The sequence below is a fragment of the Lampetra planeri genome, chromosome 5 (genome assembly GCF_965212315.1).
Source record: "Lampetra planeri chromosome 5, kcLamPlan1.2.h2, whole genome shotgun sequence".
NCBI classification, from domain to species: domain Eukaryota; kingdom Metazoa; phylum Chordata; class Hyperoartia; order Petromyzontiformes; family Petromyzontidae; genus Lampetra; species Lampetra planeri.
The window spans coordinates 88,977-116,587 of NC_136111.1; the positions used below are offsets into that span (position 1 = coordinate 88,977).

The window sequence follows — 27,611 nt, forward strand, 5'->3', positions numbered from 1 at the left end:
TTCCAGGTGAAGTAAGTGTTGGTAAGGCAGTGCCTAACCAATGTTGGTACATCAGGATCCAGTCCATGTTGGACCAAGTCTTCAATTACTGCTAAGGTGTCAGGTACAGGAACCTTGAACAGAGAGACTACATCAAAGCTGTCAAGCAAATCATCTGGAGACAGTGAGGTGGCCTTGATTAGAGAGACCAAGTCAGCTGAGTTACGTACTGCTGAGGTATAGTCTTGCCTGTGAATGGAAGCAACATTATTAAAATGTTTCCAAAAAGTCAAGGTGCATACCTCATATATCTCACAAGGTTTAAAAACTGAGATTGATAATTGCAATGTCCACTGGGATGTTGACAGAAAGATAAGTTATTCAAATTTGTGGTGAAAGAAACACAATTGAAACAAATGCCATTTTTTTCTGTTGTCTTCAGGGAAATTACTTTTATGGGCACTTGAGATTGACAAACACTGTCTCGTCAGCAGCTGCAAAGGTTCACGTGCAAATAAAGACTGGTTGTATTTGAAGTCCCCACCTTGTGTATACTTTAATGATTCAGTCACTGTCCCAGATAATTTTTATGAGCATTTATTGTAATTTTTAAGTAACATAAGAAACAGTGTAAGGCATAGGAGATGCACTGCGCCAGGTGGTGTTGCAATGCCCTGACTGCAGGACCACGCGATTATAAATGACACGACCCTCTCTGTTACAGCTATCGTCATTGGGCTTGGCGGAAGCTGCGGTACTTGCAGTGAGTCACGGTAAAGCTACGACCTCTGATTTATCCCTTAACAAAATGTCTTGCATTGTGTTTCACCAGCTCAACAAGATGTGCTCTGGCCTAATGAATGCAATAAATATCAAATGTTGCGTTGCCTTCGGAAGTATTCCGACATCAATGACCATGAGACATACAACAATCTGTAGTTTTTGCTATCTGGTAAAATTGACTGCTGAACTTTGATAAAGAAATTAACACTGCATGAATTAACACAGCAACTCTAAGTGTGTTACAAAAAGCCTGAGTGGCATTACATTTTTGTATTGTAGCAGAAAGTTAAATATTATTTTTTCCCCTTGGATTTTCCTTTTGGGTTTTTGCTTTGCGATGCCTCTGTGGTCTTTTTGTTTCGATTCTTATTCTTCACATTGTGCGTTTCGTAATATCGCACTCCCACTTTCTTGGACTTCTGGGATCGATCCAGTTTCCGTCTCTATGGAAAAATAAATACGAATTCACACATTGTTACTGTTTGTACATCTAATACACATATACAATTGTCTGAGTGATGGATGTCATTTCAAATGATGATATCTATAAGCTACAAAACAGATGTTTGTCAATTTTAGTTGAGTCTCCTTCAATTGGGAAAACATCTAAAATTAAAACAAAATTTTGGGCCTTCCATAATTTTGGCAAACATTCGTTATTTATAATGTAGGCTTATGAAATTAACTGACATAAGTGAAAATAAAACTGTGACATGACATTTAATTTTAACACTATGTATAAAGTAGCTCAAAATTTACAAAAAAAACCCCACTGAAATTAACACTCATCTCAAGAAGACACTTAATAAGTATGGAATACTAAATTTACCTTATAACAATTCTGCTTTCTTCCATCTCTTTATAAAACTAGACATTGATCCCTTTATAAAACTAGACATATGCTTTTCAAGCAGAGGGGCTGAGTACACAGTTTGTATTGGCCACTTGTTAGAAATAAACTCATTTTCAAACTATTGCACCTCCTACCAAAACTCACAACTTGAAGCTAAACAACCAGAATACGTGGGCTTTTTGCCCCATTTTTTTGCAAATATGGGGGGGTTATTTGCCAAAAATTGGATGAAAATGAACATTCACCGACTCACAAATCAGGCCCAAAGTGCCTCCAGTCAAATGATTTCTGGGTTATGTGCTTCGACATCAGCAATCGTATATAATGGCAGATGCCAGAAGCCAGTCCCATCCAAAAGATAACCAGAGGCCAATTCTCACAAAGTGGAACTCATTTCACAGCTCTGGAATTATGGACTACATCAATGTCCTATTGGGATTTGAACTCACAGCCTATCTTGTAAACATTTACCATTGTAAATGTTGTGGGTTTACTCTCCAACACACCGGTGCTGTACCAGTAATGAATTGGCATGTTTTATTTACATGACACACCTTACTAAATGATTGTGTTGGGTGGTGGCAGGTTTGACTATACATTTATATTTACGCGATCTAACCCAAAAATCTCTATTAAGGAAAAATGTGGCTATTTGTGGCCAGGGTGAGATTTGTTTTCCCTTGTTCTGTTGAAATGCAATTGCTTTCACTGAGGAATAAAAACCAGAGGCTCCTGACCTTCACATGTGAGCAATTGCAATGGCTTAAGTGCCACAGCCAATGAGCCTGATCAATATTGACACAACCCTAACTGAATATTAGGTCGCTTTAAAAACACCGAAGGCCACGTCTCGCCACCGAAATTTAGATGTGATGGGCCAAACCTGTTTGGAGGTCATCTTGTCCTGCCCCTCATCACTCCACCACTTCTCTGCATCATCATCTCCACCAGGCTTCCCTCTCCTCTTCTTCTTGGCGCTTCTCTCATCCTCCTCGTTGCCTTGAAAGTGAGCAATAAATGCTCAAGATGAACTCAGACTACAACCATAATCTCGACTTTGTTACTCATTAAACGGTGCCTTAGTATTCTTGGGTCTTTCGGTAAAGTCACGCAGATAGGTTCAAACAAAATAACAATTGCAACCTATCTTCGTGACTTTACCGAAAGACCCAAGAATATGAATTCCTGCAGTCACGTAAGCTTTAAGTCAAGGTGCCTTAGTAGTATAAGCAAAAGCCAAAAAATATAAACACGCTTTATTCAAGAAAGATAAATTGGATTTTAAGATATTTTCAGGATACATTTGACAAATTCGTATATCAACATGTGTGGGATGAAATTGGGAGTTCCTGGAGAAAACATGCATTAGCAAGCTAGTTTTTGGTTTCTTTGGCACGAGTAATATAAATGCATCCCAAAACACATTACTATTATGATATAACTACCACATACTATCGATCATACATGCAATGTTTAATCCATAAAATATTCATATTTATTTAATAACACATTTCATGATTGTGAAAATGCATTTAATTTCTCACTGTGCTATAGAAATGTAGCACCAAGACAAAGCCGCAGACTAACGCCCATTACTTCTGATTCATGAGAGGTCAGCGGACTTAAGTTCATCTCCATTGGCTGGGCACTCACCTTCGTTTGAAGGTCGCTTCAACTTTTGCTTTGGATCCTCCGTGTGCATGACCATCTTGGCACTGAGAGCCTTTGGTATCCTTCATTTTGGGTACACAGTGAAACATTTACCACCCTTGCAATACTTGCAACATTTAGAACCTGCTTGCAAATTATGGCAAGAACGGTCAACATACTTAGATCATACGAAGCTGTGATGTTCAACATACATTTATTGCATTAAAAAACTACACATCCTGAGGAAGTTACCAAGAGATACATGGGAAAAAAGGCCATACTGTATTTATAATTTTCCGTTTTAATTTAAAACAGCTCAGTAGGCAAATCAAAATCACTGATGGCCTTTGTGTATGTCAAATGGAAGTTTTTTTATGGAATGCCTCTTTAAAATAAGTCTAAACTCAATTAAATAATTGTTTTACCCTATTCCTCTCTGGAATTCAGCAGACGAAGGAAGCTTAACACATTTAATGGTTTTGAAGTCATCAGAATATTTTAGCAACCGATATATGCACAAAACCTTCCCCCAACTACCTAGTCCACTCAGACCATAATGAGTTGAGATCAACACAGCACTTAGCTGATATATGAACACAGGACACCCCCAATCTATTCCAGATATTATAAGGCCATCCAAGCAATATTCCGTCGGTATAGGCATATTTTGAAATATTTAAAGTTAAAATACATTGTGACATGTAACAATCATAATGTTCCAAAATACGAAATAATTAAAAACACTACTCAAACAGAAACAAGGGTGTGCTTATTGTTCTGGAAATGTATACTCGGAATTGGCCGTTGAATGTTGTGTTTTAAAATAATTGTTTTCTAATACAACCTTGCATTTTTGTTTCATTCATTTTGCCATGAATTGATTCTCACGTTTTATTACAGCAACACTTAATAGACTGCTGTAATGAATCCATCTGTTTTTGGCCCTCACATGAAAGAAGTATGCTTATCCACAGGCATGTTAAAGTTAAGTGTACTGTCACAAACCTGGTTCTGGGCTGTGACCTGCTCAGTGTGAACTGGGGAACACAAGCTGAAGCAATTACTCAAAGCGATAATTTGAGACTCAAATTTATAAACGTGGTAATTCCTACCAATTATTTTATTGTAAATGCTTACCATTATCTGTATGTCATGTACTTACTGTTTCATACAATTCTTTATAAACCTGCATATTACTTCCTTACTTGTGTGGTGGGTTCCACAGAGGCGTACACTCGAACTTGGAGGCAACACGTTTATTTCTTAACACGAGGTAACTATATTATCACTCGACGGATAACGATTTAGGGTGGTAACCACCACGAGTAACTACATAACCACTCGATAACTATACAATCGGACCAGGTCGGCTAACACGCTGCCTGGTCTACGATGTCGTGCGCGAAGCTCGAAGACTGAGGACTGAAGACAAAAGAGACGTAGCACGGCAGGTTGATTCCAGAAGACATCCGCGATTGCTCTCGGGCCATCCCTCTTATGATGCCGAGCGTGGCCTTGCTCCGCCTCCGGCCACGCCCCCTTCTGAAGGATCTGGAGCCAGCACCACATGTCCCTCAAGCCCCCTTTTGGACCCCTTTGCTACCCCGTGCCGGTCACGTGTCCTCTCGGGTTCACCCAGACGGTCAAGTCCTCACCCGACCTCGAAACCACTGTCACCCGAACTATGCCATCTAGGGGCCCTTCTGTTCCATACTCATTTCAGTGCTAGAGAGAAGCTCCACACCTCCAGTACCCCTCTTCTCTCGCTACTGGCGCTACACCACAGTGACTCTATACACGCCACTACTTGTATCATAATAAACATTCCCAGGGCTTAGTTGTAAAATTAATATTCTCCTGGCTTGCATAAGAGTGCTTGTTTTTCAACAAGTGCAACATTTTTATTTGAGAAGTAAAAAAAAATGGTGCATTAACTCCTTGACAAGTGCAAATAAAACGGAAAAAATTACACTTCCATAATATATCTTGCAATTAAAAGTTTGGCTCAATTGAAGTAAACACTTTCAGCAAGCATGAAAACACACACAAATAAAAGCACTTGCCAACACACACACAAGTGTGCACACTCAAACTGCCATGCCTAATACTGCTACTGCTGTAATCAAGGGAGACTTCTTACAGCAGTGGGCCTTTGATCCCTTTGATCTAATAGTTCAATTCTTGGCCACACGAGTATGCCAATTGGTGCTTCCAATTATTGCACACTGGTAGATGGTAGTACTGCAAACACCACCAGGAAATTATAAGCTCATAAAACCACTTAATAGCTTTCAACACTAGTTGGGCACAAAACGTTAACTTGAATCCAGTTAAATACAATATAAATATGTTGTTATGCATGTACTGCACAAGAAAATGTTCAATTTTGTTAAGTTATAAATGTGTACGTTTACTACAAAACGTGTAGGCTAACCACAGAGTGGGTTGCTGAGGGTTTACTATACAGAACTCAGTAACATTTCACCAATTAAAATTCAAGCATCCCATGAAAGTATTAATTTCTGTTGGGTACCCTATACTAGCACCAACTCAGAGATAAAGCCAGCTTTGGCTTTAACATTTATAATGCGAACAATCACACACGGTCAGAATACAAATCTAAAGCTTATCCATTCAGAACAGGAATCCTGAGAAGGAATTGTACATACCTGATGGCAGAAAACCTCTTGGCCTGGGCTTGAGCCAGGAACTTTTTATATTTGTCAATCTTGGCATCAAGGTCTCTGATTACACTTTTAGTGGACTTGGCTTCCGGCTTCTCTCTGGCACAGGAGGCACTGTCTTCAGTTGCACCCTCCACGTCCTCCGGAAGCCCCACATTAGGAGGCCCGGCACCTTCATGCCGGGCAGAGTTCTGCTCATTGTCTGAAAGGCTGTCATCTGGTAAAGAGATTCATATGTTAAGCAGAACCAAACCCACCACTTCTCACAAAAAGTTACTATCGGAATCGATCATTTTTTTTCAGAAATTCCATCGGCCCTTCCAAGTTTCAAGGCTTACAGTTATTTTCTATGGAATATACAAGTTTAATAATTTAGTTGTACAGTAGTTTAAAGTTATAAACAAATGCTCATGCATTAAAGTGCTCCTTAAATTAAAATACAGTAAGTTTTATTCAATGTTCCTTCATTATTGATAACATAATGGATATATAGCAACATGAATGACTCATATTCTTAGGTTTTTTCGGTAAAGTCACGTAGGTAAAAACATTAAAAAGTAAAATAAAATAAAAATCACGACGTTTCGGAGGCAACACAAGCTTCCGTCTTCAGGTGGTACCGTCACAGCCACGACAGCTGTATCAAGTAAATGAGAGATTGCAGGAGTTACCACTGCGTTTATATAATGGTTGGAGAAGGTGGTGGGGCAAGGGCCGCATACTTATTATTAATATGGTAAGGTGAGGCTTGAGACTAAGAATAGACTGCATAACAAAGGCTGAGCTGTCGTGGCTGTGACGGTACCACCTGAAGACGGAAGCTTGTGTTGCCTCCGAAACGTCGTGATTTTTATTTTTATTTTATTTTTTAATGTTTTTACCTACGTGACTTTACCGAAAAAACCTAAGAATATGAATCATTGCAGTCACGAAAGCTTCAAATCTAGAATGAATTACTCAATGTGAAGTCAATGCTTGTGATGTGAAAACAGGATCAGCTCACCTCACAATCAATGGCTCATCACCAGTTAATTCGATGCATACCAATCAATCACCTCAAATGTTTTAAATTAAACAAAGTTTTTGTGATACTGCATTGGTCGAGATGCAAATGCATCAATACAAACTCAGCCCATGTGTTAATAACACTGTGGCCCTAAAAGGAAAAAGATACATAATAGGAGACATTTTGGGAAATAGGCCTTCCTCATAAAAAATATGAACTCCAACGTCGTGGCACAAAACCATGACAATTGGACATGGTGAGTAAACCCAGGGGCATCAGTGTTTTTTTCAAATGAATGTTTTTCAATGTCAATACTTCATAGCAATGCATTGTGTGTATACCATGGCAAGACAAATACCTGAATGTTTCTATACTTGCCAACATTTAAACAACCTCGTTAGTCTGAAATGCAAAAAATAATTGCTTGGAATGTACAGTCATATGTCCATATGTATTTGGAAGGCAGACAATACTATGAAGATTACATCAACTGGCGTGAGACCCAAAGCAACGTTTGCCAAAGTACCAAATTAACCCGTCACCAATTCAAGTGCACTAGACGTAGGGGTAGATCAGCGTGTTGTAGAAGTGTGCTCTGCCAGTTGAACAGGTCCACATGGAGTCAAGGCGAAGCCTCACCCACCCACAGCTCATATAGCAGCCACCTTTGTCATCTTCATTCTCATCCTCAGATGGCAGCTCGATGGGTTCAAGAGGGAGTAGATCGTCTCCAGAAAACTCCAGTCCCACACTGATGACGCTGAAGTCCTGGTGGACGCTGGGGTGGACCACGCTGGCTGAGGCGTTGACCCCCTCTTCCTGTTCCTCCTCCTCCTCAACCGCGACAGCATCTCCTTGCCCTGACACTTCCTGGCTAACAACGGGATTGCTCGCAACTTCTGTATCCTGCGTTTTTGTGTCTGCTCCAACCTCTGCTTCATTTTGGGCTTCCGTGTTGACTCCCTGTACACATTGCATGATCAAGATGTATTATCAATGTTGAGTATTTTTAAAATAACGTTGTTTCCATGTATAGGAAGCCTCAAATTGACATTTGCTTGACCTCACAAATTTAAACTCTTTTTCATAATTGTGTCTGTTATCGTAAATGTCTTAACGGAATAATTTTTTTGACTAAGAAATTATCTAATTAAAATCAAATCCGGTCAATTACCAGAAATTGCATATTTACCCTTATGTCATAAAAAACAAGTTATGGCAGTACGAATGCCTTTTCCTTGCTAACAGCTTCGGTTGTAGACCAGTAGTCTTCTGTTTCATAATGGAAGGGCCTATAAGGACCCTTCTCACTTAATGAACAGCACATCATCTTTGTTTGACAAAAAAATGTAAATCATTTATTTAGGGACATCATATTCCTGTTTTGATTTCAACTGAGTAACATTTTTATGAATGAGCCTGTGGTAATCATACTATCCACAAATGTTTACATTTTCAATGTTTGTGTTTCTTAATGAACAGAAAATAAACATCCCAAACGGTGCAACAAAACATCGTTTAGTCACCATGGCCAGATAAACCCTACCCTGTCCTCCGAGCCTTGTCAGAGCCGGGTTATACTTTGGGTCATGTAGCAGTGTAAACATCTATTTGGCATTTTGTTTGTATATTTATTAAGACTGCCCGTAATTTATTTCACACAGCACATATGGTCAGACTTCCTAAATCCACTTCATGCAGGATATGGCACAATAATTTCTGAACAGCAAGCTTTGCTGCACACAAGTGTGAAGACGGTAATGTATTATGGAGATGGCTTTGTGGTTGAATGTTCTACAGAAAACTCACCTTCACTCTCAAATACTTTTTGACTTGGCGCCTAAAGATGTGATGGAAGATATTTTTTTTCATGTACTGTTTGTTCTCTTGCAAGATTTAAAGAAACTTGGACAAGATTTTACCAATGTGCATAGTTTTCACTATTGAACATTCACACACAATATTATTAACCTCAAGGGAAATAACAATCTAAGTGATCCTGTGATTAAGGCACTATTGGAAGGCTGTAAATTCAATGGATGCCACGATAAGCAGCAGGCTAAGCAAGTGGTAGGGTTTGCTGCTGCTGTGGAGCCACTTACCTTCACACCCCCTGGGGCTGCTGGCGGCTTCACAAAGAATGGGATCCTACCCCTCTGGAAATCATTGAGCACCATCTTGGCCACGGTCTGGCAGTCTGGCTCCCCACCCTGACCAACACAATAGGGAGTGATGGGCACACGTTCAAGCAGCCGGCAGCGGCAACACCTTCCACCCATAAACTCCAAAACTTGCAGGGCACTAGAAGCAGTGGGTGGCCGTTAGATAGGCAGCCTGAAGACTTGATTGTTTGCAGAATTATACTATGTATGTTTTTGGAAGTTCATTTCTAAATCTTAATTTTAGAACTTTCGTGACTGCAGGAATTATTATTTGGTTCTTTCGGTTAAGTCACGTCTAAAGATAAAATAATAAATTAAATTAAATAATAGAATACGACGTTTCGATTGATATCTGTCTGCTAATATGTCTGTCTATAGTTTTCTGGTTAGATATTATGTCGGTATTTCATTATACCTGATGATGATTGCTTGTGTTGCAATCGAAACGTCGTATTCTATTATTTAATTTAATTTCTTATTTTATCTTTAGACGTGACTTAACCGAAAGAACCAAATAATAATTCATTTCTAAACACAAACATGGGCTACATAATGGTCAAGTGAAATGTAATTCAAGATTAATGAGCATGAAAGCAGTAATTAACTCTCATTCACAACTATGAGCCAAGTGGCAATTCCACATTCCTATGACAGGATACTCATTTTATCAACCCCAGAGGGATGATGAGTCAATCCCCAACCATGATTAGAACTCGCAACCGTCCCATTGAGAGCAGCTCTCTCCTGCTGAGCCACATGACCAAATGTGTAACCTCATGGTGGCCTCAAATGAGAAATGTATTGATTATATTTGCTGAAAAAAAATCAGCCGAAAGCTATTTTGCAATAAAAAAATTTTTGAAATAAATTATGTAAAAACCGGAGCAATTTGAATATTTTTCTTGCACGACTAAGAGCATTTGTAAGTTGCTTTTCATGAAGTTGAGTTGTCCAAAAGCACTCCAACCTCTCGTCCACCTCATTATTTCAACAGTTTTATCCCAGTCCACCTTAAATAACTGACCTAGGTACACAATAATGTGTTGTCCAGTTGTGTCCCTACAACAAATATCTTAAATTTAGTTAACAGTACTTAATTGTTGTATTGCTCGTGTCATGAGCCAAACTTTTCAGCTTTCTTAATTTAGTTTATTATTTTATTAACTTCTTGAATTATTCAGTAATTCTAAATTCTTGAATAATGCATTTTAACATACGAAATTTCTAACGTAAAAAGTGCTTCGATTAGCATATATCTACTATAAAATATTGGTCAGAAACAGAAATTTACAAAAAAAAGTCGAAAAACTGAAAAATGCAGCAAGAAGCACGGAGGTGCATGTTTGAAATGACAAGGAAAACCAGAAAGAGGAATGCACGGGTTACAGAACCTACGCAAGTTAGAGGCATCATATTGACGTAAGGAATAGGACCTTGGGCAGGGAAAGTTGCTAGAAGGGATGATGGCTGGTGGCCTAGACTAACAACAGAACGGTAGCCAAAGAAGGGAACATTCTCAAAAGGGACATCCCACTGCAGAGATCGCAGCGAGGAGATCTGCTCGTTTTCAGGATAGAGATGAATTGTTGCATTATAAGACCAAATACCATGCACAGATTGATTATATACAACTATATTTAAATGCATTATGAAAGAAACAAAACCAAAATATTAAACCCAGGTTTCATTTACAAAGTCCACCATGTGGCTGAGTAAGCTGTCCCTCTCTCCAAGCACGTTCTCCATCAGCAGTTGCAACATTTTCTTTGCTTGACCCATAAACGGAATCACACGACTAGCTCACTGTGGGCCGAGAGGTTCACGTGAAAACGTCGCAAACGCAACTTCACTTAAGGGAAAAGAACGTCATGTTTGCGAATGATGCCATATTCACGAATGAAAGGAATAGTCGCCTGTTCGCAGTGAACAGCCCACTTAGCCAATAGCTCACGTAAATCAGTGCTCGCAGAGTCACAACTAACTCCGTGGGCTCAAAATGGCCCATGGGCTGACGGCTGCACACTCCTGGTCTAAATGAAACAAAGATGCTCTGCGTAACCATGAATACATGCACGTTGTATTATATTAATGAGATTACTATAATAGTAAGCCCAATGACGACATGGAGGTACACACAATTATTGGCAGTATGAGAATCCATTATCGTTCCAGGTTTCCTCAATAAACTATAACCAGGACAGTTTGCTTGTGTTTAAAGGCAGAGTGCAGCCTTGCTGTTCTCCCAAGGCTGTAAATGCTGGAATCTACATAATGGGCCCAAAAAGTTTCCAACTACAGATACTGAAATAATGTAACCACACGTGTCAGAACGATAACATTCAACTGTGTGATGGCAGAAAGGTCATGAAATACCATAAGCCTTGCGGATTACCTTTGTACTGAAGACTTAGTTATTCCGTGAAAGCAATAGAGCCATGCAGACATTTTGTCACTACAATAATGTTACATTATTATTCCTTGTGTATATATTAGAAATGTTATGCAATAATAATACAAATCACACAAGTTATTAAAAGCTCATAACACATAATTCACAATATTACATTTGTACACACGTGTGATTCGTTGATAAAGCTGTGAATAAGTTACGGCTTAAATTTTTACTTAAAACTTTCGTGACTGCAGCAAATCATAATCTTGGTTCTTTCGGTAAAGTCACGTAAATAGAAAAAAAACATTTAAATCATATAAATAAAATAAAAAAATGTATCTAAAATAATAAAAGCAAAAAACCCATAATCAAAAATAAAAGATAGTAAAATAAAATAAATTGGAAATAATAAAAGAAAAAAACCCTCGACGTTGATCGCAACACAAGCGGTCTTCAACAGGCGGTGTGTTACTATCGAAACGTCGTGGATTTTTTTGCTTTTATTATTTTCTATTTATTTCACTATTTTTTATTGTGGGGTTTTTGCTTTTGTTATTTAAAAACGTTATAATTATTTATTAAAAAGTTTTTATTATTCTACATGGAAAAATATTTCATTATTTATTTTTAATTATTTTTTTCTATTTACGTGACTTTACCGAAAGAACCAAGAGTAAGTGAGAGCTTGTATACACTTCTATACGTGCGAATAGAACATCACAGCATTATGAAGTAGCCATACAAAACACAGAGATATATAAATACACACATCCTATTGAACAAACTGAAATGGTTCTAATTAACGGTCCACTCCACGTATGTAAGCACTAGAACTCAGCACAATAAAAGCACAGCTCCTCCAAGCAGCAAAAGTGGCTGAGCATCAGCAACTTGAGATCTTGGTGTTGTTATTAAACAAGATTGCAGTCTTGATTTTGGCTGCACTTTCTAATGAAACATTCAACTGCTACTCACGTTTCACTTTATACTTGGCAATTGCTTTTGCAATTTTTAAAAAATAAAGTATTAAATCAAATATTCCACTATATTTCTAATTATGCAAAAAAAACAATTTTGCTGACCATCAGACTTTTATTTTATTTGCTATATAAGAATAATTTTAATAGCAGAACTGTAGGGATAAGTATACATCTCAGTCGAGTGAATGATAATCATCAACCAATTTGACAGCATATAAATTACATTGATGGGGTGTTTTAACCTTTAATGTACACTGTGGCCAAACTGGTACAAGGCAATGTGGGTGCTCATGAAAAAGTGAAATTATCCTCTGCGACATAAGACTATTCCAAAAGCTGGGTTAAAGAAACAAAGGCAAAGCGACAAATGGAGAAGACATTATCCATCTCAGATTTGCTGATGATATAGTTATTATAACATTTGTTGAAAACGAATGACCAAACAAGAATGCTGCATAGCTGGGTTCAAGTTAGACAGAGCAATACAAAAGCAAAGTACAAGTTTGCCAAAGAAAAGAAAATGTGCTGGATGTACACTACTGAAGAAAAACAGAGTATACATGCCTAGGTCAATTATTAAAGGTGAATTTGGAATAATGCATTAAGAAAATTTATTTGATAATGAAACGCAACAGAGCAATGTGCTTAAAAGAGAATATTTTCAATCAGTGAATATTACCTTCTATGAAAAATAGATGATAAACATTATTACTCACAATACAATGAAAGAAAAGCAAAACACAAATGATAGAATATACCAAAAACTAGCCTTTTCCCGTCCAAGGACGGGTGTATTTCAATAAATCTGAAACTTGCTAGCGAAAGCAGACCGCAACGTGATATTAATTGCATAAATTTGTGTGCAATTTGTAAGGCCGCGCTGACACAGACTTATTTCATGTAAAGGTTATAATCCCTTGTTCATCATGACGTCCTTTTAACTTCTATGTCTCAACAGCGTGACGGAGATCACGTGACGTCAGGGTTATAAGTTGTCGCTGAGGAGGCGCCTCTCGCCTCCCCAGTGGAGTGACATCACCCGCTAACTATTAATGGAGGGGGGGTGTCCATTTGGAGGACGTCACCTGTTCATTGATTATTGAGGGGGCTGTTCGATGGAGTGATGTCACCTGCTCATGATTATTAATGAGGGGGGGGCAGGTCCATGAGGAGCACGTAACCGGTTCATGATTATAAATGGAGGCTGGTCGACGTGGAGTGATGTCACGCGCGGGACACACATACATTTTTGGCTCATTATAGGAGTAATTAGTGACATTATATTGACTTAAAAAGACTAAGTGGACTTTGATAGGACCCGTCACGAGTACTGATGATGGCAGACGGGTGAGGCTGGCGAGGTGGATGGTTGCATCGCAAGACCTTTAGGGATGGCAATAGATGTTGGGAGGCCTTCATCCAGCAGTGAACAGATCATGGCTGATGACAATGGTGCCAACATGTTTAGGAACAAGCTTCAGTGAAGCTCAAAAACAATTCTAGATCACATAAGAAAACTAACAGAAATGTGTGTTGATGATGTATAAAATACCTTCAGTAGCTTGCCCATGCGGAAAGCCATCTTCTCCAGAAAGTCTTCTGGGCTTGACCAAGACTCGATTTTGTATGTCTTCTGGATGTAGTCTGGCTTAACACGGTTCAGAACCTCTGGTATGTGATCTTCAGGCGTTTTAATTTTCTCTATTTGGACCTAAGGCGCACACAGGCCAGGGAGTGATTTAAGAGCAGTTTTCAGAAAATAGACTCAATTGAGCCCAGCAATTGGGCATATTTTTGGATAACCTTGAAGCATGTTTATAGTTATTAAATACATACACTTCCTTAAACTATATGTATGGTGCACAGTGGCTGAATATATTCTTACATAATTTATTTTCATGCTTTCTAGATTAAGTTTTTTATAAATATTCCTGTAAGCTTTCTACAAGTACTGATTACAAACCTAGCTATTCAATAGCCACACCAAAATTTGTATAACTGATTACTGTGCTTTATATTCAACATTTCGAATAAAACAGGTCTCACGTTGAATGTAATAAAAAAAATCGAGATTAAATTTTTTGGCTACGCTACTTCTAACGAATTTCCATATGCAGTTTCAAACATATAACTTATATAAGATCACACGCGACATAAAACTTTATTTACCACTCCTTTGAGAACAATCTCCGTCTCCGTGTCGCCAGAAGGGTAGACAACACCAGGGCAATCGATGAGGAAAATGCGCTTCATCAGTGTTATGTACTGCCAGACCTTTCTCATGCAACAGTCACAAAACACAATACCAAATTTATGACACATCTGCTTCTATTCTACAGGAGAGACACAACATGTTCCATTCCCAAGGATGTCTCTTTTGCATATCTGTTTAAAATGATTGAACAGATATCTAAAGGTTGACAATGTTGGTGCAACACCTGCACACACGCATATTCGTAGGCTCGCTGAAGCCAGGTCAATATTCGGTGTGTAAATCTTACAGGGGTCAGCTGTACAACACGTAATTGTTCACACCGTATTTTCCGTCTGATGGCGTGTTTATAAGAACAGCGCTCCCCATCATAATGGGGAGCGGTGGCACAGCAGTTAGCACGCTGCACTAGGAACCTGAATTGGTCGTAAACATTTATTTAATTTGCACATGAAACGAGAAATTAAATGCCATTCATTTACTGAGGATAACCACAACTTTCTCCGTCTTAAGACTTTTTCAGCAAAAACCTACTCTTAATACTCATTGACTGAGCGATTAGAGCCCTACTCTTATTACTTATGATTCAACGTGTCTCTCTGCTAATGTGTGGGGTAGTGGACATCTCCATTTTGGTCCTGGATGAGCAGAAACACTACAACCCAAAGTCTAGAGCAAAAATGTGACCTAATTTACCGACTCCAAAAACTCAATAACCCTGGCAGGAATATGAAATCACAACTTCTGATTGAGAGCTGATCTGTGCTACAGCACCACTCATCTTGAAACGTGACACTCAAATGGCAACATAGATGTTCTTGCACAGGACATTGTCTCACCTTGGTTTCTCCTGCAATCGGAGCCACCTTGCACACTTTCTTTGACCTCAACGTGTTGATGATGGAGCTCTTGCCCACATTGGGGTAGCCGATGAAGCCAACACTAATGTGTTTCTTGTCTATGTGTAGCTGCAGAACAATATTGCAATAAGGCCGCCATCAAAACGCACCACACATTTATAAACATATGCACTCCATTCATCTTTAATAAAATGTAAAAAAAAAACCCTGGCTTACCTTTCCAAACTGTCTAAGGAGTTGGATCAGGGCTCCCTTGCCAAAGGACTTGGTAATGCTGGCATGGAAGGCTAGCGTTGGATACTCACTGGACAGAATGGCGACCCAGCGTTGCTGTGAAAGAAATAAGCCAGTAGAATGTGAAACCATCTACAATTTAAATTAACTTACAATTTACACGGCATTTTTGCACCAAAGTCAAACAAAACAAGAGTTGGTTATTGGAGATCCTTCTCGGTCGAGTGGAAAATTTAACATGAGGAAATTGCGCAGCGAGCATTGGGCCTTGGCTGCCTGGTGCCTGTGCTGGTGCTTAATGGCCCTTTCATGTGGTTGGCTGCTGGTTGGCTGCTGGCCGGCTTGAAAGGAAATTTCTTCAGTGATTAATAGATACCGAGCATTGCTATAATTTTAATAGCAGCTGTACTTGGAACAATATGTAGGTTGTACCATTTACTTTGTTTATAAATGTTGGTGAAGCAAACACACGAGGAGCCAAAATGGCGACATCACTGTTGCTCTTTTAATTAAACTTCACTTTGCATTTTATCACAAGGCCAAAATGAGCCCAGGTTCCACTAGACGCCTATCAAAGGGTCGTCTTACATCCAAAGTTGGCCTCTTAGATCACAGGATGCAGACTTGCTTAGTATTAGAACAGGGAAGAGATATTCAAACATATTTATGATTTAGAATTCACTCTTGTAAATTATCTTGTACTACTTGCTTTTAATTTATGTGTGCAAATTTATTACGAATTTTCTACTTCTTAATACAAATTCTCTGATGCATTTAGCTACAATATTTTATAGTTTTTTTGCAAAACCCCTTTGAGGCAAATACTCTGGGGAAAGGTCCGATGCAAAAATTAAGATTGATTGAACTATGCATTGTACTTAAAAAATACTTAAGACTAAATCATAAAAATCTATTTTTCTAAGGTTCTTTCTTCGTGAAAATACAAAGCAGCATCTCTTTATAGTCAAACTTGTGCATATAACACTTAACAGGGTGCTAAAATATTCACATACTAATAATAATATTTGAATTGCATCTCAAAGAACCTTACATCACATCTCATATCAAACATTGGAAGGGGATCACCGTTGGCATCTGTTTTGGTATGGCACAAGGCGACTTGGCACCAACCTGCAAGTGGAAATTAGTCTGCAAGTCATGGGCAATGGTTTGCTATGTGTAATATCACAGAAGTAATTTGTGAATATTTCAAATGTGTCAATTTGGACCATGACGCCAGCAAGGAATGGCCTGCTCTTTTTGAATCCCACCACATGATCTTCCATTTTGAAGCATCTACTGTTAAGTAGGCGGCGTGTAGTTTTTATGTTAATAGACAGTATTATACAGGGTGGTCTATCGAATCCGAACCACGAACCTCTACACCATCCATCGAACGCGTGACCGCTTGACCATGTCACTGCATATATACTTATTAGGATGCATGTGAAAAAAGTACATACCGTCACCCACGTTGGGACAAGGTCACACTTATTGAACACAAAGATCAGATGTTTCCAAGGCTTCTCTTTACGCAGGTACTTCTCGATGTGCTTCGAGCGGGTGCCCATTGGGTCACGAGCATCAAGAACTTGGATAACGACATCTGATGAGTCGATCACCTAGTGAGTTGTTGGCGGGGGTGGAGTATTATAATCTACATGAGCAACTTCAACTATACACACAATTAATATTTTTGTGAATGCATAAGTATTTGCTGAACTTTTGAACATTAAATTACAATTGCATTCATTGCAAAATCGACTTATTTTGATAATGCATTCATTATATTCATTGTGAAATTACTATGTCAGTTGTAAATAATATATGTGCAGCAGACCGATAGTCTTAGCAAATTTTGTATTACAAAAATAAATATTGAACAAGCAGTTCCTATTCAGTCAACATGACAGATAAAAATAAACAAAACTGCAAATCATTGAGATTTGCTATTTATTCAATCAGCTTCCATATAACATGTACAAAAACTCACATTTGTCAGTAACACTGCCTTAAAAGAAAAAATATATAATCGACCAAGTTACGGGAAATAGTCTTTCTTCACGGCACACAAGAGCGTGCCCTTGGTGTCGAGTGCAGTCTCCAACCCCGATTAACTCTGGCCTCTGTTTGTGATGAAAATAACACACAAGATGCCTCTCTGCAGTGGGCCTTACCTGGTATAATAAAATAAAAAATTAGGCTGACCAGGTGTGAAAAGTTGCTTTACAATTTTTAAGATAGGGGACAAAATATGATAATAGGGTTTTCCCCTTCTGTCTGGCAACAAAACAGGCGTTAAGATGTAAAAACACCAAACTGAAACCTTTCACAAGGAATCATGTCTGCATTAACCACTATGCTTGTGGTCAGAATGCAAAGGGGAAACCCCTATTATCATATTTTGGTACTGGCAAAGGAGATCCCATGATATAGGGGCCAAACACAAGGCCATCTGTCCTCCCATCATGAGACCCTCTGAATACACGGCTAGAAGATGGTGCTTATTTGTGTTCTTTTCAGCCATGAAACCAATACGTACATGTAACTGCACCTTCATTCACCAGCAAAAACATTTGCATTTATGAATCGCTCAATAATTACCTTGTACAACTCCCCCCAGATTCTCTTGGACTGTCCTTTTTTGAAGATCTCTTCTCTTGCCTCATCCCTAAAAATTCAGAGGAAAAATATTTCACTTCACCTTAAAGTAAATCAAAATATACCATTACCATAGAGTACATTTTATTGCATGTATAATAACAAGCATATTTAGGTATCAAGGGGTGAATAATGTGGCCTACTTCTTACCAATATTTAATAAAATAAAAATCTAAACTGCTGCTAGTTTTGCCAAAGTCACATTTGTTTGTAAAGCTTTTAATCCCAACACATTAAACATACGGGGTGATGACATGGCCCAGCGGGAGTGCATTCACAACTTGCTGCAGATGTTTGCAGTTAAAATCTTAAAGGCTGCCATGCTTAATACCCGGGTGTGTATTAACCATGAAATATTTCGCCCCTTCTGCCTCACAGGGGATGTTAAAGATTGTGTGCTGGCGTCATGGTCTGAAATATAAAAATAGATCTGCAAATTACTTATTGGGAAGTCACTGGTTGCTTCACTTCGGCCCGTTTAACATTGTTCGCTACTACGTCACCGATGAATCACTACCCATTTATGCATTTAACGTCGTGTGTTATCGCTCTAACGTCGCTGCCAGCAGGCAACTACTTTCCATGGCGGAAAGTGAGGCAGCTGTATGCTCTATGCGGCCAGACTGTACGGCAGGTCCTCGCTTTCTTGCGCTGCGCTAGTCAGCGGGGTGATACAGTACACGGCAGCATATCTTCACGTCGGTTCATTGTGGTGACGTCACCGTCAATTCGTAGTGAACGGCGGTTGTTATTGTTGTGAGAGTGAGTGGTGGTGCAGTGGTTTGTGCACTCCGCTGCCAACTCGGCAGAGACCAGAGTTTGATTCCTGCTCACAGCCACCACTAACAACACCAGTGATAGCGATTATCTGAACTGGGACTCCCCTAGTTGGACTCAGTCCAAAATGAATACCTGGTGCAGTGTGTATTAAACGTCACCACTTGGGAGACAAAGACGGCCATGCGTGTGTGGTGCCTGCCACCCACATTCTCGTGTGCTGTGCCGGCATTCATAGGCGCTACTCGCTAACAGCACTTGCACCGAGCCTGCTAAAGGCTACAAGGGGGATCTTTGTCTTTGGTGCAGTGGTTAGCGCATTGCGCTGCAGACCCAGCCAACCTGCGATGACTTCTAAAAAAATATATAACTTAAAACATCTGTCAATGAAATACACACTGTGTGGCCTGGCAATGGCCCTTCTTCATGGTCTTAACCTAAACCAAGCTTTTCTCCACTTATAGCTACAGTTAATCATCAGTGTTATTATTCGTTTTTCAATTAAATATGTACATTAAGAAAGCTTTTTTACATTCTTAATTTTAATAGGAAAATTCCCAGGAACAATAACCCCCCCTATTTACATTGTTTCTTATGGGAAAACAGGTTTCGCTTAATGCTGCTTCACTTAAAGTCATATTTTCCAGGAAAGTAACCCCGAAGTTAGGCGAGGAGTGACTGTACAAATATCAAGCAATGCCCCCATACTGAGTCACAGCTAGCACTTGGAGTACCCTTCGAATGATTGAAGCATGTAGCCACCATATACATGTACATATTATTATTCCTTTGACTTTTCACAAATTACTACTGAACTCTGACCATTCTGTAGATCTAAAACCACCAAGCACTTGCTACACATTGGTCAAGTGACTTTCGCTTGCCCTCGGTGCTCACCGTATGCCAGAATCTTCCACCACGAGGTCGCGGTCTTTCTCGAGGTCGTAGGTGTCGGCCGAGGTCTGGGCGCTCTCCAGCAGGGCCTGTAGGTCGGCTGCTGGCAGGCTCGGCCGCTTGCGCTGTGCTTTCTTCCCGAATGTTGTCTCGAAACTCTCCGTGTCGAGGATGTGCACCCGGGAGTTCTGAGAACCATGAGGCATGGCAGGAGTGCCTTGGTTACAGCAATTGTTACCTCCGATTAGCACGGTTGGCTACATTCAGTGCGAAAGAAGTTCATACTTACGTGATATGGGAATTAAATAATACGTTAGATGCAGGTGGTTGAGTGGTTCAGGGGTCATAACACGGAGTGGGGACAGCTAATACCCAAAGTTAAAATCTGGATTTTAGCTACCTGTGATTAAATTAGGTTCCCTAAGTGTAGCAAGTTTATCACCTCACTCCTGTCAATAATGACTGCAATTAAAAGCATCAAATTAAATTTGTTTTTCATTTAATTTGGCAAAGTTCTAGCTCTAAAATTGAAAAATATTGGTTTAACTGCCGAAAGCAAATATTTCTCTGTGCAGGGTCAGTGGGAAAGTGATTCCAAAGAAGTTACTTGAAGGGGTCTCAGAAGTTGTTCTTTGGTCTATCCTTCCACAGGCTGTTTTCTGACACAGCGTGATGCATTGCTATACAAGTTCGAAAATAACATTGTTTCATGACCACGCAGACAGCACAAATTGGGAAGAAAATAAAGAGTATAGTTTTATTAACGTTGATCAAAATATACAAATATTTATTGAATTAAAAAGTTAAATGTCTTAAGTTCTATTGATTCCAAAGCCAATGATCAAAATTCTATATTCCTATGACAACCCACCAATCTCTCCATAGGAAACACCATCGTTGAATTCGCACAAGGTGGTACTAATTTTTCAATGCCAGACAGATGGGTCGAGTCGCTCCTTAACCAGGAACCTAACTCAAACATTTTGATTATGAGCTTGTGCAGTTTTTACTTTCAGGATGTTAATTATCAGGAAATACGTATTACAGTTTATTCATGTCATCCTAGACAATATGTTGGAAACAATACCCACCCATCAATAAGTCACAAAGTACACTTACATGTGGCTTGCTGGTCTCATTCAGAAGAGAGATTGGAAGTTTACTGGTTTTCAAGATAACTTTGTACGGGTCCTTTATAACTTTTCCCATTTCTTCCTGAAACTTCTGCAAGGCAGCCTGCTTGATGACGCGGGTATTTCCTGTTACACGCAAAAACAGCAATATGTTTTTTGGAAAACCTTTAAAAGTCATGGTCCTCTTACATGCCAGTTTACAAGCAGCCTATTTGTTTCCTTTGTTGGTGTTATTACTCAATAACTGTAGGCACTTGGAAGTCCATGTACAGAAATGCTGGCTTCCACACACCAGCAGTAGGCAGGAAAGCCACCCTTTAGAGTGGCGTAAACTTCACTGAGAAACAAATGCAGAGAAGTGTTAATTCTTGAGAATCAAGTTTGAGTTAGGAGAGTACTGCCACCACATTTGGTCAAGAATAGAATAAAAACATAGAAAATCTTGGTTGCTTTAAACGTAATTGTATTGTGACACAAGGCACAACTTTAATCGAGGTTCAGTAAACTAAACCAATACCTATGGGACCCTTTTGCCAGTATGAAAATGGAAAAAAATAAGAACAAACTTTACCCTGCCAGAAAGTGTAAAGCCTATTTTTATATTTTTCAAACTCAACCAAATTTACATTTAATAAACCATGCATAGCAACTGCATAACTTGTATCAATAAAAGACAAAAACACACCACAATTCACTTGGCATGCATTAAGAGACAAAATTCACCCGGTTTTCCTTTCGAAAACTAGGTCACAATATAGCTGGCATTCTATCCATCCTAATAACCTGTTACTATGAATTAGTTGGTGTTGCTAACCTATGTATTGCTTTGGATATTGCAATATCGAGCATAGCAGAAATTTTAAACATTTACAATGTTTAATATCTTTGGTTCTTTCGGTCAAGTCACGTAGAAAGAAAATACGTAGTGTCTGTTGTGTGTCTCTCTGTGTGTCTCTGTGTTGTCTCTCTCTGCTTGTGTGTCTGTCTGTGTGTCCCCGTGTCTGTGTTTTGTCTCTCTCTCTCTCTCTCCCAAATTTAGCAATCTTTGGAAGAACGTAATTAACCAGGTAAGGTGCTGACTGTTGTGTTAGCCGACTCTGTGTTGGATTGCATTGTATTTCGAAGTTCACTAGGTTTGTTTTCTACCTGATGACGATTGCTTGTGTTGCAATCGAAACGTCGTATTATATTATGTAATTGATTTTCTTTCTACGTGACTTTACTGAAAGAACCAAAGAGTAATTCCTGCAGTCACGAAAGCTTCAAATCAATGTTTAACATGTTGTTTACTTTGTTGACTTGTGTGATCAACAGTTGTGTGTTTTTTTTACCAAATAGGTGTATGTTCATACGTGGTTGATCACATTGTTGAACTTTTTTTGCACCGTATGTAGCCAACCATGCTCTGGGCAGGTGCACTCAAAGCACACATTCATACACTACGTGCCCATGGGATAAATCATATTAAACCAATCCAATCCAATTACAGATTTATAAAGAACCACTACAAATAAAATACACGCATTAATGACTTAAAATGCTAAAATCAACTTGGTTGAAAAAAAACTTACCAAACCATTTTCTGTTTGGTTCCACTCTGGCAACAGTTCCAGAAGCCACCTCCGACTGGTAAGGCAACCGCTTGATCACCTTTCCCAAATTGTTCCTTTTAAGTGGAAAAAAGATTACAGTACATATCAGTAATAATCCTGCAGGTAAACCATTTCAAACAAAAATAAACATTGCTATTACACAACAAGAGAAAGGTGCTTCTTTACTGAAATGATTGGGGCGGTACTTGTCTGTTAGCAGCCCTGAGGTAGAAGTGGGAATTCCACATCGTGGGGCCCTGTTTATGCACAGGGCAACCATCACTGATACTTATTTGTAGGGCTCTGGTCTAGCAGTGCTTTTTGGATTTGTATACATGTTCTTACAATGGTGGCAAACCATTACCAATCTATGGTTATGTTTATGTTGTGCCCCGTGTGCAGAGACACAAAAACACTCATTAACTCGTAAAAGGCTAACATGGTGTTTTAATTAGAAGACTTGAGGTACATACACGTGTGCTGCACACAGAATTACAGGTGTAGGCAGCCATCGTCTCTGTCAGATATTCATTTTCTGGGCCCCCCTCTGGCAGGGGCTCTTAAATAGGCATAGAGTACTTGGTCATGTGACCAACTTCCTGAGGCAATGCACATTAGTGCCCAAACACACCAGTGTATTTTCCCAAATGCTTGCTTTCATTGTTTAATAAATGGTCCACTTTAAAATCAAGGAGAGGAAAAACATTTGTCAGAGTATGTTAACTGGGACAAAAAAACAGTATGTCTGTACGTTGAACTTCTTTTGCACCGTACGTAGCCAACTGTGCTTATTGGAGGTGCGGGAACATTGTGTATAATTTGTATAAAGTAGAGATTCAGTTATTCTGTAAAAACATATAGCGATCACAAATAAAAAGTGGTTGAATTGCTGCCAGCAATGTTGTCATTTAAAGTATTACAAGCATGTTTCTTTCAATCAACCAGCATGTACAGGATTTTACTGAAAAGTGTTGCACTCTTTGTTGTGTCCACTGCTGTGCACAAAGTTGGTGTAGTTACTGGATGCCATGTATACTCAGTGTGGGCCGTACCTCCTTTCCTTCTGCCTGTACATGTTGAGGCGGCGGACGGTGGCCCGATCCCGCATGTTGTGGTCACCGGCCCCCTTGGGCCGGTCTATGCACAATTTCACAAATTACTTTTCACTCAGCCATTGCATTGACAGGCACACAATACAATGCAAAATGCTACTTCTTTAACTGAAATCCACATGTAAGAATCGAGTCCCATTATCAATAATGTACGAAAGTAAATTTTACTATTAGTATTCTTTGGGTCTTTCGGCAAAGCCACGTAGATAGAAAGAGAATAATAAAAAATAAAAATATCACGACGTTTCGATCGCAACACAAGTAATCGTCATCAGGTGAAAAACTATAGCGGGAGAGCTACTGAGGCAGGAAAAAATATAGCGGGAGAGCTGCTGAGGCAGGATGTTATAAAGGTTTGAGATGGGTGTAGCCCAAAGGACATAAGCGAAGTGGGCGGGGCTAGTGATGAAATTTGCGTGTAAATTTAAGATCGGAGAGCTGATGTACCTCCACGACTACGAAGCTGTGGAGGTGGCCATTGTATTGTGAGAGATCAGCATGTCAATCTGTTAATGTAAGATTAGCATCTTCTTGGTTCTTTCGGTAATAAAATATTTTATTATGTTTAATTTTTATTATTTTATTACTTCCCTTCTACGTGACTTTACCGAAAGAACCAAGAAGATGAATCCCTGCAGTCGCGAAAGCTTTAAATCGAAATTTAAGATTAGCATGCCAATGTAAGAGAACTACCGCAATGGTGGCTGTGTTAATGAGACATTTAGCCTGTTAATGCAAGATTAGCATGTCAATGTAAGAGAACCAGCACAATGGTGGCTGTGTTAATGAGACATTTAGCCTGTTAATGTAAGATTAACATGTCAATGTAAGAGAACCACCACAACGGTGGCTGTGTTAGTGAGACATTTAGTCTGTTAATGTAAGATTAGCATGTCAATGTAAGAGAACCAACACAACGGTGGCTGTGTTAGTGAGACATTCAGCCTGTTAAAAAACGAGGGCCACCGCCACATCGAGGGAAAGGAGCAGCAGTGGCTGTGTTAGTGAGACATTTAACCTGTTAATGTAAAGACATTTAACCTGATAATGTAACTCTGAGAGTCGGAAATAACTGCTCACATCGACAGGTAGGATGGAAAAATCACAGCCAGTTATGACTTAAACTGGTTAATAACGTCCTTCCAATGATTGCTCAGTTTGTACCGATTTTCTCGGTTGAAATTGTGTCTGTGTTTATATATCTGAATGGCTTCATGAACGAATCTTTGTTGATAGCCAGTGGGTTTGCAGATTACCTTCGTCTTCGAAAAATCTATTTCGTGTGATCACAGCGTTAAAACAATGATCAGCCACGGCCGAGGTATTGGTCCTACCGTGTTTCAGATCTGCCTTGTGTTCACGAACACGGTCCGAGACATGTCGCTTAGTTTCCCCAATGTAACTACTGCCGCAGACACAGCGTAGTTTGTAGGCGCCGGGGTATTGCATGTCAGGGATCACATCCTTCACAGATGGAATCAGATCACGAATTTTACGTACTGTGTTGAATCGAACCTGGATCTTGTGTTTGCTCATGCTTTTGGCAAGGTGATGGTTTTGATTGGGTCCTCAGATGTTATGTCTCTCTCTCAAATTTAGCAATCTTTGGAAGAACGTAATCAACCAGGTAAGGTGCTGACTGTTGTGTTAGCCGACTCTGTGTTGGATTGCATTGTATTTCGAAGTTCACTAGGTTTGTTTTCTACCTGATGACGATTGCTTGTTTTGCAATCGAAACGTCGTATTATATTATTTAACTGATTTGGCCATCATGCGAGCAAAGAGCGTGAACCTTACAGTCATCATGGACCTCGTGCTGTCGTTCTCCTACATGTCAGCTCTGCATGAATTCATACTTCTAAGCAATATTCCTCACATCACTCACTTTGTTCCATCTGCTGCCAAGACTCATCCATGCATTTACTGCCTGTCGCCTTGAACATGACAAACTCCATCCTCGACTGTCGTCCCAAATACCTCACCTCCATATCCTCAAATGATTCATGCCTCATCCATGAACGAGACCGCATCACCCCAGTCCTAAGCTCACTCCACTGGCTCAAAAGTCCAGTCGCGAGTCTATTGCAAGATCAACAGCGTTTTTTAACACGCTTTTATTTAACTCACTCTGTCTGTTGTTGTCGTTGTTGTCGTATCCTCAAATCTTGTAACTCAATTTTAACCCACTTCCCAATGTGGTATCGACTGCACACTTCGTATACTTATGTCTTACTGATGACAATACTATATTCTATCATAAGAAATAATACATCTATTTTTAAACAATCTTTTTACACGCTTTCTATTAACTCACTCTGTTGTTGTGGTATCCTCAAATCTTGTAACTCAATTTTAACCCACTTCACAATGTGGTATCGACTGCAAACTTCGTATACTATATTCTATCATAACAAAAAAATTAAACCATCTTTTATATGTTATGTTTCGCCTTGGGTCTAAATGTCCACGCTAAACTGACGTTGGATGTAAATCACCACTGCCCCTTACGTTATGGCAAGCCTCGGGGCCACTTCCTGGAGTCGTGGAGTTCTGCCATTACTCGTCCGGTATATTTTATTAAAGCGTGTTTTGGAAAAAAGTATTTTTTAAATATTACTTATTAAGATTCTTCATGGACTTGTCCCAGCCCCTCTCATTTCACTGTCATTCACGCTCTCTCTCTTGATAAGCAATGCCCTTCTGGACAAAAAAACCCTTAGCATATACTCAATGGGGTGGGGGGGGTCAATCTTTCTATGCTGCTGCACGCAACGGCTGGAATCTCCCAGACCCCAACCATCCACGCGACCAACCCCTTGGCCTTCAGGCTCAAGATCTACCTTTTCCTCTCCTCATGAATTTTCAATTAAACCTTACTCTAAAATTATATCCAACACTCTTTCATCTACGTGATGCTCATGTTCAGCTTTTTGTAGGCCTCCAGATGCAGTTGAATTTCCACGCGATATACTGTACACCAACTTTGTACTTCCCACAAAGGTGCACCAACTTTATCGACCCTTGGAACAGCTGACCAGGATGGACTGACTTGGTCGTGACCTCAAGTGTGAACTTCACCTCTTGACTACCTGAGATGATTATCACACGAGCGATTATACTATTAAGGGATTAAAGGATTAGACGATTTCCATCCACTCCATATTAGGTGCACGTGTATTTCGGTGAGGTTCAAAATGTGTACATCAACGCCGCCAGAGCAGCCTCGCGTTACATCGCGCGCCTCCATTCACACAGAAAAACCTCAAAGTACCATCGGTAACTTTGGATCGTCGTAAAAATTGCACATATTTGGTGCGAAAACCTTCGTGTTAAACTTAATATGCACACGCGTAAAATATGCGGGTACGCGGACTGTCGCATTTGCAAGCGTGTGCTTGGGGCCTCCTGGTCGCCGCTGTCTCCCCGCTCTCGGGAAGCTTCCACAACAGCTGGTGCCACGGGACTCGGGGACACGGGGCTGCGCGATGAGAGCGTCACCTGGGTTGGAGCTTGCATTGGACGGGTTGATGGTGTTCCTCCCCTTGTACTGCGGCTTCACCATCGTGAGCTGCACGTGGAAGCACTGTACGCAACACGCGCACTACTGTGCGCAACGCGCGAGTGACGTCACGCTCAGCCCCTACGAG

The 27,611-nt window shown here is 39.7% G+C and overlaps 1 protein-coding gene across 1 annotated transcript; it reads right to left on the reverse strand.

Moving 5' to 3' along the window:
• Positions 1-560: 560 nt before the first annotated feature.
• GNL2 (G protein nucleolar 2) lies at positions 561-27,611 on the reverse strand. Its single transcript, XM_078593976.1, has 17 exons — positions 27,463-27,611; positions 23,905-23,989; positions 22,832-22,926; positions 21,247-21,386; positions 20,131-20,315; positions 18,400-18,466; positions 17,259-17,417; positions 15,778-15,891; positions 15,541-15,669; positions 14,659-14,763; positions 14,042-14,200; positions 9,058-9,165; positions 7,621-7,918; positions 5,935-6,166; positions 3,269-3,348; positions 2,499-2,614; positions 561-1,205 (listed from the first exon to the last, which is right to left on the reverse strand). The coding sequence occupies exons 1-17, from the start codon at positions 27,524-27,526 to the stop codon at positions 1,056-1,058; spliced, it is 2,286 nt and encodes a 761-aa protein (XP_078450102.1). The 5' UTR covers positions 27,527-27,611; the 3' UTR covers positions 561-1,055.

Excerpts from the sequence above, each read along its gene's own strand:
- GNL2 (XM_078593976.1), bottom strand. The coding sequence starts at position 27,526 with ATGGTGAAGCCGCAGTACAAGGGGAGGAACACCATCAACCCGTCCAAT. Across the intron at positions 23,990-27,462 it reads CAATGCAAGCTCCAACCCAG|ACCGGCCCAAGGGGGCCGGT; the intron begins GTGACGCTCTCA and ends AATTGTGCATAG. Across the intron at positions 21,387-22,831 it reads ACCAAACAGAAAATGGTTTG|GAAATACCCGCGTCATCAAG; the intron begins GTAAGTTTTTTT and ends TGCGTGTAACAG.